General features: G+C 40.3%; 1 protein-coding gene across 2 annotated transcripts in view; it reads left to right on the forward strand.

Annotated features, from left to right (window-relative positions):
• SEPTIN4 (septin 4) overlaps positions 1-11,729 on the forward strand; it is a 70,470-nt gene extending 58,741 nt beyond the window's left edge. For both annotated transcript variants that reach the window (XM_075196634.1, XM_075196633.1), the window contains exons 11-12: positions 4,340-4,439; positions 10,050-11,729. In XM_075196634.1, coding sequence (XP_075052735.1) covers positions 4,340-4,439; positions 10,050-10,109 — 160 coding nt within the window. In that variant the 3' untranslated portion in view covers positions 10,110-11,729. The remainder of the gene's footprint in view (positions 1-4,339; positions 4,440-10,049) is intronic.
• The last annotated feature ends 530 nt before the right edge of the window (positions 11,730-12,259 follow it).

A 12,259-nucleotide genomic window follows, 5' to 3' on the forward strand; every position in this document is an offset into this window, starting at 1 on the left:
TGGGTAATGTAGTTCGTGTATTGTGGATAATAGTAGATCCTCCAGCGTTGGACACTGGTATAACCGCAACCACCGGCAGTGCCTTTCCAATGCGTATACGGCACCCAAGGAAGACCAAAGTAATTGATCAATATAAAAAACTTTATTGTAACATACAAAGTGCATCAGTACTTACACTGAGGTTTTAGTCACGATGTTCATAGTACTTCTCAACGCGTTTCGTTCCCATAGGGAACTTTATCAAGAGTCTCCCTATGGGAACGAATCTACTATTATCCACAATACACGAACTACATTACCCAGCATCACTTGCGGTCTTCTGATTGGACATCGAGATTACCAGCAGCGCTTACCATCGGGCGGTTGAATTTGTATTCAGGAATACAGCTCTTCCAAACGGATGATACATCTTTACGGACCTTGGAGGACTGATTTATCGTGTGGAATAACATTATCATCTAGACTTGAGTCTATAGCGCTACTTTTTATCTTATGGACCACGCTATAATTAGCTTTCAGCCCATATATAATATACACAATACATCGGATCACCCCAAAGGGGTACTTGCTGTATGTTAGTAAGTGCATGGGTGTAATTAAGGTTCACCCAGTGCACGTTTTTCACCGGTTATATGTTAACTGATATGCAGTTTGTATGTGTGGAGTTATATGTTCTGCCACTGAACGCTATAGGATTTAACTACAGGATTAACATTGGGCCCTTGGGAGAGAGTCTCTCTATGTGCTGCTCGTGATAGGGTGTGTGTTCTTTATCTCTGAATTTGAGCGCTTGTTCCCATTCTATATATAATCATCTATCCCATGTCAAAACACATTACTACATTCATATTTGTATCAAAAACATACATAAGTATAATTAGTGATTTATTTATTTTTTATTTCTTCACAAGAAAATCAACTTACCCAAGTTAGGCATTAGTGATAAACATAAGTTTAACTTTTTTTTCCACATTATTACATGATTTCAAATACTTTTCAGAGTTTTTTTTTTATTTTTAACATACCCCATGGAGGTGCGAGATAAAACAGCATATTTTCATGTTTTACCGCCACGTTAAAAAACAATTGAATAGGTTTTAACATGGCTGCCTCTCGCACACTCTATACTTTCAATAGACCGTCTACTGGACCATGAGAGGACTGTTTCATGAAAGAAACCTGAGCGTTAAAAATGGAATTGAATTGCGGGTAAAGTTAACTCGCTCGAAAATTATAAAAAACAGCATTAAAATGACTTAATGCGGTCAAAAAAACAAGCTGACAATTGAATACTCCCCAAGTGTTATATTTGTAGAATATCATTTTTAATACATTGTATTTGTGCACATAATTTTTCTCTTTCCTACAAAAAGTGTTCCTGGTTAGTGCAAAGTCGTATAATGATAGTAAAAGATGATACACAATTTCCGCTTTCTCAGGATGTAAAAATCAGATCATATTATTATGGGAAAGTATTGCCCCATAAATGCATAATCACCACCCCCGTATCACTCATTGAAATATCTCATCCTTCTACATGAAATCTGGATTTGCCATGCGGGTGCAGTCACGTGCTTTAAGAGCATGCCACACACTGAGGGATTTATACAACAAGATTTCCACCTACACAGTCTCCTCCATCTTTGGCTATACACAAACTTGTACAGAGATATGCAATCAAGCAAAAATGGTAAATTTTGTAAAAGAGCAAACTATTGCTCTAGATGATATGCAGATTGTGAAATATTTTATGGAAAACTACATGTTAACCTTTATGTTTTAGATTAATCAAAACTGCATAAATTAATTTTCTTTTTGTACAACATACTGTATATTAAATGAGTTATAAAGACTGGAGAAAGTTTAAATTTTTCACTGTATAAATGTCATGAATTTCAATACCACAACAGATGCTCAGTAGCGTTATTAGCTACTTTCAGTGGAGTTCCAGGTGCTCAGTGTAGGTGCATAAGAAGTAAGACTTCAAAAGTCGGATACACCCTGCACACAGCTTCACTCAATTTTGGTCTATATGACATTGAAGTCAGAACCTTGAGCATGACTTCCGCATAGTGATCAAATATCTATTTTGAAGTTCACGTCAAATGCCGCACACTGCCATGCACACCGATGTTTCTACTATTGTCCACAAGTATGTTCCTGAAAGATAGCAAATCAAATAAATTGAATGTGCAGGCCTTTATATCATATTATGTGCTCTAAAGGAGTGGATAATGTGCTATGGGCCTTTCTACAACTCCCTGCAGGTACATATGATAAATATAAATATATTTCATGCTAGCTATTTGCTTGCTTTTCATTCACTTACATTGATACATTACCATTTACATACAGTCGTATGCAAAACAAATTGAGCAGAATTCCTGTTAGCCTCAGCCACTGTGCTATTGGATGAAAAGGTAATTACTGTCAAACAGATCAGTGCTGATCAACCTTTTTTGACTGAAACTTCAGTAATTGTGCTATTGTTGTTTGGTCCCCGATTGTCAGTGAGCCAATTTTCTGTCATCCTAGAAGAGGCCCCAACAGACTGCATTGCATAGCTGACAAATGAGACCCCAAAAACAGATTTTGGGACCCCAGTTGAGGTCCCCATCTCATGGGTTGCGCACCTTTGATAAATCCTTAGTTAATTCATTAAAAAGGAACTCTATATAATATTTTTGATCATGTAATAAGATAATTTATACATTATTTCTATAATGTTTTTGGTGTCATTGGATGAAAATAAAGTATATACATTTGGAGAAGAATGAGACATAAATGATAAAAGTTCCTGGGCCTGATTCAGTAAGTCATGTAAAACAAGCATATTGTGTAGTTTCTTGGAAAACGCACGGAAATCAGCATACGCACATCTGTATTTAACAAGGAGCAGATCTGAAGATACGTCTGTTGTTGGATACGGGTCTAGGTGCTCTCTGCTCTAGCAGACATCATCATCATCACCATTTATTTATATAGCGCCACTGATTCCGCAGCGCTGTACAGAGAACTCAGTCACATCAGTCACACACTGCAGGATACGTCCACTACATATACGGAATATAAAGTAACAAAAGAACGTACAGAAAAACAAACCTATTAATGTCACCTGTTAATAATATAGTTGTAATATAGTCATTATTGACTATAAATATATTAATATTAAAAAAGAATATTTATATTTTTCCTCATAAAATACATTTATCAGGATGTTATTCAAGTCCACTGTACATAAAATGCATTTTTACAGTCGCTACAGATTGCAAACACATGTTCTAGCATGCATGCCCAATCATCATCATCACTAGTAATAGGCACTTAACCCTGACCCGTAGCTAGTATAAGTAATACAATAGAAAAACTCGTACCTTTGAGATGCCCACGGACGTTGCTGTGTGAGCTCGATCTTGGCGTGCTCATACTGTACATTGACTTTGTGCATACGCCCAGTCCCCTCCCCCCTCCCACCATGAAATTGGAGGCTGTCCTAAGGGTACTTTGCACACAAAGATGAATTGGATGTTGTTGCGTTCACTGGTGTATGGTCTGGTCCTGGGTATGTGCTGGGTGATTTTAGGCAAACTACAGCAAATACCAGCATTTACGTTCTTGTGTTGTTTTTAACATACCATTAACTAGATAAATCCTCAGTTGATTCATTAAAAACGACAATCCACCCAATTTGTTTTTGCCTATATAAATAGATGATTTAGAAATGTTTTTTATTATATTATATTGAATTATATTTCCGCAGCCATCTGCTTGAAATAAAACATATATTACAGCTGTCTTAGCATATCTAATTGTGTGCTACAGAATTATACATGCCTTTATTGGAGGTGATAGAAAAAATACTTGTCTGGGACCAGTGCGTTCGTGATCATCATCAGTTACTTATATAGCGCCTCTAATGCCGCAGTGCTGCACAGAGAACTCACTTACATCAGTCCCTGCCCCATTGGAGCTTACAGTCTAAGTTCCCTAACACACACACAGAGAGAGAGAGAGAGAGAGAGAGAGAGAGACTAGGGTCAATTTTGATAGCAGCCAATGATCCTTACTTTTCTCTACTGACCTGATTTTTGCCACAACATTGGATATTCCTAATGACACTTATATTGTGTGGATACCGGTTGGGGTACAGGTTTGCTATTAACAATACAAAGCTGCAGGTGAACAAGAAAATTATCTGTGGATTCCATCTCAGAAATTCTAGATGTACTGTTATGGATACAAGAGGTTTATAGCCTGATGCATCATAATTTAAGAAGCAGTAACAAATATGAATGAATTCCTTAGCTGAGTTGCTGTATTTGTTTTTCTGCCTTGACAGTAAACTGACCCGGGAGAGTGGAACAGACTTTCCAATCCCTAGTGTGCCTCCATCACCAGACCATGACACTCTGAGACTCATCCAGGAAAAGGATGAAGAGGTGAGTTGGCAATCTCTGTGGCAATCACATTTTTACAGAAAAGTGTATATTTTTTCAAGTATATTAAAGGAAAAAGTTTTTGATATAATGGAAAAGTTTAATTCACTTTCAAAATTGGAATAATTTTACTATTCTCTCTAGAAAAAAGTGTTGTTGGAAAGCATAGTATTCCAGAGTTGTCCGGCACGCTCCTCTCCTTTGTTCAGGAGGTGCCGGGGATCTCCTTCTCGTCCAGCACCGCTGATGGTACAATACGATGGTGGGCACCACTTTGGTTTTCTTGGGCATGCGCAGTAGCATGCATGCCTGTTCTATTTATAATATTGGCTTCTGTCCTATTGGCCTCCCCTCCCTCTTTTGCCCGCACACTATATAAGGCATCTTTTACTGCAAGATAGTGCAAGTAGATTCAGTCAATTATCCAGACTAGTTGGCTTCTGGCTCTTTCAATGTATTCCTGGGAATCCTGTTCCAGTGTCCTACTACATATTCTCTTCCAGGTTGTTCCTGGTCCGTCTATCCATGCCAGTGTGTTTCTGGTTATTCCATCTAGGCCAGTGTTGGCTAACCTGTGACACTCCAGGTGTTGTGAAACTACAAGTCCCAGCATGCTTTGCCAATATATAGCAGCCTATTGCTGGAAGGGTATGCTGGGACTTGTAGTTTCACAACACCTGGAGTGTCACAGGTTAGCCAACACTGATCTAGGCCAATGTTTTCTGGGTTATTACATCTATGCCAGTGTATTACTGGTTATTCCATTTATGTCAGGTTGTTCCTGGTCCATCTATCCATGCCAGTGTGTTCCTGGTTATTCCATCTACGCCAATGTTTTCTTGGTTATTCCATCTACGCCAGTGTATTACTGGGTTATTCCATTTATGCCAGATTGTTCCTGGTCTGTCTATCCATGGCAGTCAGTTTCTAGTTATTCCATCTATGTTGGTGTGTTCCTGGTTATTCTATCTACGCCAGTCTGTTCCTGGACTTTCCATCCACGATAGAGTTCCGTATTATTCGCTGTCCAACATATACTCTAACATCACCTCCTGCTTCTCTCTGCCTGCCAGTCACGTACGAAACCTGTCTGAAGGGCTGTGACCTGCGAAGGGATAACAGATAAGCCCATACCTCCTTGCAGAGGCCCTTGGTGAATACCTACCCTCCATTAGACTCTGCGCCTCCATTCCATGTAGAGTAAAATCGGTCTTTAAACCCAGAAGTTTTTGTCTGATTTGATGACCATCCTTTTACTTTGCAAAGATATTCTGCTGAAGCTTGCACCACGTGATCCCAATAAGTTGCTACTGCTGTTGTAAAATGTGCCTTCAATATTTTATTTATATCTTAGAAGTCTGTGAAATCACCTCTGTAATCCATCTCAAAAGCTACATAGCACAAAACAGTGCTAAAAAAATGAAAACAGAAATAAAAGATAACACTACCCCTTCCCCCCTCCCTCCAAAAACACCTAAAAACTGGCAGCCGGAGACGGGCGGCAATACAGCTGTTGGACCCACAAGCAGCCGGCACACAAAAGGTTAAAAAATGTGCGCTCCCACGCTCTCCAATCAGATTAACCCTAGTGCTGCCAGTCTAGTGCTGGTACTAACAAAATCGGGTGGACAAAAGCGTGGGGTCCACCAAATGTTACTAGAACCAGCACTAGGCTGTGGGTTCCCCCTGCATAATGACACTCAGCCCAAGGCTGGTCAGCACGGTACTGGATTCCCTAAACAGTTGGGGTCCGCAGCCTCTGGTGCTGAAAGCACTAGGACTCTTCCCTCATCCCTGGGCAGCGGGTGGGGGGTAAGTAAAGGATAAAATGTTAGAAAGACACTATTTTGAGTTGGTGCACTACAGGTCGCATCAAGCTCAGGCTATCATTAACAGTCTGGGCATGCTGGTGCTTATAATAGTACAAGCACCACCATGCCCATGGCAGCCAGGGCATGCTGGTGCCAACATCTGCATTCTTCCTCTGTAAGGATCCAAATCTTGTAAGTTTTGTTAAAAATATCTAATAAAATTATACCAAAGGTCCAACGTTTTTTAAAAATAAAATAAAACCTAGTAAAATTAATCCATTGATGTTGAAAAAAATCTTCTTGTTTTCCTGTTTAAATTTTTAAAATAATCCTCCGGAACATGCATGGCAAAATAAAAAAAAAGATCGAAACGATACACACTACTGTGAAGGAATTGTCGCTGCAGAATTAAAAATGGACAGCCGGTAGATCTATTTATAACCTTGGGCTTTGGCTCTGATAGCGTGGGAACTCCCAAGTTATAAATAGACCTGGCGGATGTCAGGCTTTTTGCGGACCCTAATTCCCTAGGGAATCCAGCCCTGTGCTGACAAGCCTGAGGCTGTTTTTTAGGGTTAATCTGACTACACAGCAGGGGGGGGGGGGGGGCACATGTTTTTTTTAACCCTTTGTACGCTGCCAGATTGCGGGTCTGGTGGCTGTATTGCCGCTGTGTCTGCTGGCTGCCAACACAAGTTTTTGGTCTTTTGGGAGGGGTAGTTTTAACTTTTATTTTTTTTCTGTATAGTCTGCTGGATCCACAAGCATTGTTCATTTAATGTCGCAATTGTGATTGTTGTCATTGTCACTGTTGGCGTTTTTTCAGTTTCGGGCAAATGGATATATCAGCATTACAGTGCTGACACCTGTACCTTCAGTGTACTACAGTGTACTAAGAGCAAGTAATTACTTTAGGAAAGTCCTGTATCTGGGGTATGCTGACATCTAGTGCACTGATTGACTAGGACGTGCACCAATCCAAAAATGTTTTTCAAAACTTGTAGTATGCTAAAGAAGAATTATTCTTTCTTGCCTGTAGTAATATTTCAATCACCTTTACTCTTCAACACTGCCCACTCAATCTCTACACTATCAAGGAGAGACTGTCTGCATTTTAGCAAATAATTGGCCCCTTGTTGTTCTAAGAAATGCTTCTGGTTGTTCTAAGAGTATCACCCATACTGCCGTGAACCATAATAGAGCTGAATTAAGGCTTTGGGGGATCTGGGGCACTTAAGACAATGGAGCACCTATGGTCTAAAATGAGTTCTCAGGGAGACTGAGAATTCCTTGATAACCCAATTTTAAGTGTCACAGACGTGACTTAATAACACTGCAACGCTAAGGGAGCCAGAACTGTTTGCTGACATTCGTGTCCGGGACCAGATGATGCCGAGGCAGTTAAGGCAACAGTAACATCTGTTCTCAGACACACACAGCCACACAATCCCCCACAGGGGTAAATGCAGGATTTCCAAATGGGGGGTTTCTAAGCCACGCCGCCAGAATGCATTTGGTGTGGCTATCATTTTAGCCAGTGCTAAGCCTCTCTCCAACCTCTTCAGAAGCATGGGCAATGCTGTGTGCATTAATGTTAGATGCACGCACCACCCCCTTTACAAGCAGAGCCATGTAAAGTAGAGATGCTCGGGCTCGGTTCTTTGAGAACCGAGCCCACCGAACTCCACGGATCCAAGTACCAAGCCGACTTGGCTCTGTACTTTCGCGTGCCCTAGTCTTCGTGTCATGTACCACTTGAATTGTCAGCTTGCTGACCAAGAGCTCATTGCATCTCTTGAGATCTGGGTCAGTTGGAAAGAAAGAGAAGACATAGCTCTTAAACCTAGGATCAAGCACAGTTGCCAAAATGTAATGATCCGATTTCAAGATGTTGATAACTCTTGGATCCTGGCGAAGCGAATAAAGTACTTAATCTACAACTCCAACATGATTAGCGGAATTGCTTTGTTTCATTTCCTCCTTCAATTTCTCTAGCTCCTTTTCTAAAAGTCTAATTAGGGGAATCACTTGACTCAAGCTTACAGTGTCTGAACTCACTTCACAGATGACTACTTAGAGTGGTTTCAGCACCTTGCACAACACAGAAAGTATTCTCCACTGGGCTGGAATATAATACATTCCCCCTCAAATTCGATACTTCATGCAGCAGCTGCAATCTCCTTCATGCTGTTGCAGAATACCGAAAATTACCCAAATTATTTCTGGACACAGACAGCATCTCCTTCCTGTCACTGTTATTTTTTTAAAAGCTGCGTACCACCAAGTTGATTGTGTGAGCAAAACAGGAAATGTGATGGAATTCTCCCCGCTGTAATGCTGTCACATATTGGTGACGTTATCACAAATGACATATCCTCTGGAGAGTCCAAGCGGGATAAGCCATGTTGCAATGACATCTCTTAGTTTTTCAAACATTTTGCCATCGGTATGCCTCTTAGTGTAGCCACATGTAATATTATGTCACAGGGCAGAGGGGGCAGTACAAATAGAGTGGAGGAACAGATCTTTATGACTGCAGTCACATTTTGTATGATGGCTGATTCAGGGGGAGGGAATAGCCTGTCATACAATCAACCCATTCTAAGGCCGTGTGTGCACCTGCACCACTGGATCATGAGACCTCATGAGACAGAGGGCGTGGGGCACGTGTCCACTGAAACCCCACTTAATCTGGCTCTGAACCATGGTCCACAAGGTCAAAATGGAAGGATTGCTATTGCCTCTGCTTCTTTTGTGTTTACTCTCTTCTGTGTACATGCAAATAGCAAAATAAGAGTGAATAAGTAATTTTCAAGAGCTTGTTAGAGCATCTATTCCTTCTGCTTTTGAGTCCATGTGACAGGAGTAGAATCTCTTTACCTTGCTGTTCTGGCTTGTCTTCATAAAATCTATTTGTGGGATCCTGAACTTGTCCATTATTTGCAAAAACACTTCCTTGTTCAAATCCCATTCTCCTGAATGGATCGGATTACGGCTGAGATAATCTGCCACCATATTGTCCTTTCCTGCTACGCGAAGTGCCGAGCGGGACTTTAGATTATTTTCTGCACAGGATATGATTGTTAATAACTCTGTCATCTTGCATTTGCTCTTGGTGCCTTATTGTCTGATTATGAAGGCTAAAAGTGTCTGATTGTTTGACAAGATTCTTAGATGTTTGTGTCGCAACTGAAGAATACAACTTTGTATTGCACAACAATGCTCTTGCTTCCGGGATGTTTGCATGTAGTCTCTTTTGCTTTTGATTCCACGCAACTTGCATTACTTCTGAGCTTGAATCTATTCTTACTGCAGCCCATTCTGGTTCTGAGAGGGGTATTCTGCTTTGCTTTAATGGTGGCTCTTGCCAGTCTGGTCAGTGCAGGGCTGGATTCTCTATGGGGAGAGGGGAATTGGGATCCCTGGAGTGGAAAATTTTCCTCCCCAGTGGTCCCAGTATAATAAAGAGGTGTGCCTTTCACTATAGCAGGGGGGGTCCAAAATTATACTGGAAACCTGCCCAGGCTGGTTGATAATTTTTATTTATTTACATTAAACAGTATCAGCCCTGTGAAATCAGGGCTGGTAGTAGAGTTAGGGTATGGAGGATTTCATTTAATTTACATTTACGAACCCAGACATCGTAAAATTTGTTACACTAGCGAACTCAATTTTTGGGATTTTAATACAGCTCTATTAACCACATTTTATCTGTACACTTTTCATTGTAGTATTATATTATTGACTAAGACATAATACATATAGTCTCAGTCTCTATTAAAAGCTATATTTTTTATTGCAGTTGCGGAGAATGCAGGAGGTTCTTCAGAAGATGCAGAGGCAGATGAAAGACTCTCGTTAAACCTTTCCTGTGCCATGTCCAAACTCTATTCATAATACCTCAAATTCCCCAGTTTTCCCTTTCACACTAACAAAACAAAATACAAGAACTAAAAATATAGAAGGCAGGAAGACGTGTGCAAGTTCTTACAGAAAGCAAAATTATGAACACAGAACACCAATAACTAGCAAAATAAGGCAAATTTTTGGACGTAAATGTAGGTTTTGGGGTAGAGAGGGTAACAAAGCTAGCTAAGTAAAATGTTTTTTTTGTAAGGTGTTTTTATAATTGAGCAACCTGGTAGTGGTTTATAGGGGTTACGCCATTAAAAATACACATTATATCCTTTCAGATTTCGGCTTACACTGAGTGCCATTCTAATAACCAGAGTGAATATGGAGCATTTTAGCTTCTTAATAAAAATAATTAACATTAAATTGATACGGTGAGCTCAGGACTCTTTCACAGCACATATAGGACATCATCTATTATTATTATCATTTATTTATATAGCGCCACTAATTCCGCAGCGCTGAGAACTCACTCACATCAGTCCCTGCCCCATTGGGGCTTACAGTCTAAATTCCCTAACATACACACACACACACACACACACACACACAGACTAGGGTCAATTTTTTGTTAGCAGACAATTAACCTACCAGTTTGTTTTTGGAGTGTGGGAGGAAACCGGAGCACCCGGAGGAAACCCACGCAAACACTGGGGAGAACATACAAACTCCTCACAGATAAGGCCATGGTCGGGAATTAAACTCATGACCCCAGTGCTGTAAGGCAGAAGTGCTAACCACTTAGCTACCATGCTGCCCACCTACACATCTATTTTCAGTTGTATATATCTTAAGATACATTCAGGCCTGCTCTTAGTAAGGTCTAAGTTAAGTAAGTTAACTAGCAAGCACTTTATCACAGTGCAACCCCTCACACACTGTTGGCTGGTCTCCCTCTGGAACATTTGTCTACCATACTCTCCAGTACACCTCCTCTGCTGTGGTTACCCTCTCACTGCTTAACTGACTGCATATTAGTGCCAATGCAAAACAACAGGAAGTAAGTGGGCGGTAGAAAAGGGCTGGAATTTAAAGGGGGACTCTACAAACACACATGTCGCAGGCACTTCTTGACAAAACTCACAGCACTACTTCTAGCATTAACCACATCAACCTATTAATAATGGTTTTTTTTCTTTTCTGTCTTTACAATTTTTTTTTAAAGGCCACTACTTTGTGGGATCATTCTCTTAGAACACACAGCTATTATGTGTATCGGTGAGGAAAGAATTCCTATTATGTCTGTGGCAGAGCGACTTACTAATAAAATAGATGTTACCCTATAAATAATTGGCTGATATACTTGAACCTAAAGTAAAAGGTTAGGGGTAATTTTGAGTAACATTGGTGAACAGATGTTATGGCAACTATCTTTGCAAAATCACCTTAAAACATCACTTGCCCCTTATAAATGGCTGCTTTTCCCTTTACCTGATATGATGACTTGAATATTCCTGCATGTATTTCTCCAAAGCCTCTGAACTCACGTTTGCTTGCAACTGAAGGGGAACTTATGAAACAAACACTAATGCTAATCACTAGTGACATTAAACTTTTTCATTCGCCTGCAGCTTGTGTGATTATTTTAATATACTAACCCCCACTTTTTTTGTAGATCCATTCATTTTCATTTTGCTGCAGAGTTACCCCATCTTCTGCCTAAAGGATTTGGCACTCACTGGTAGGTTAAAGAACTGCACCTACAATGTACATTTTCACATTTATCCTCCTCTACTAATAGATGAAGGTTCAATAATGAAATCGGCACAGTTCAAGAGGTACTAACCCCGTTGTTACCTGTAATGCTCACTTCTCTGTGGCTGACAGTTGCAGAAGCTTGACAATAAAAACTAAAGTGGGTAGTTTAGAGTGGAGATAAGTGAAGTGAAGACAACCATCGACAGCTATCCAATGCCTGCACTTTACTTTCAAACTTGTATCAGGTATCAATAGGAGTCAATAAATCCTGGTTGATACAAGTCCCATCATGGGTCTTTCACTCTTCTAGGGCCTGATTCATTAAGGTTCTTAAATGAAGAGGATTCTCATTTCAGTCTCCTGGACAAAACCATGTTACAATGGAAGGGGTGCAAATAAGTG

Source organism: Mixophyes fleayi, chromosome 2, assembly GCF_038048845.1.
Source record: "Mixophyes fleayi isolate aMixFle1 chromosome 2, aMixFle1.hap1, whole genome shotgun sequence".
In the NCBI taxonomy this organism is placed as follows: domain Eukaryota; kingdom Metazoa; phylum Chordata; class Amphibia; order Anura; family Limnodynastidae; genus Mixophyes; species Mixophyes fleayi.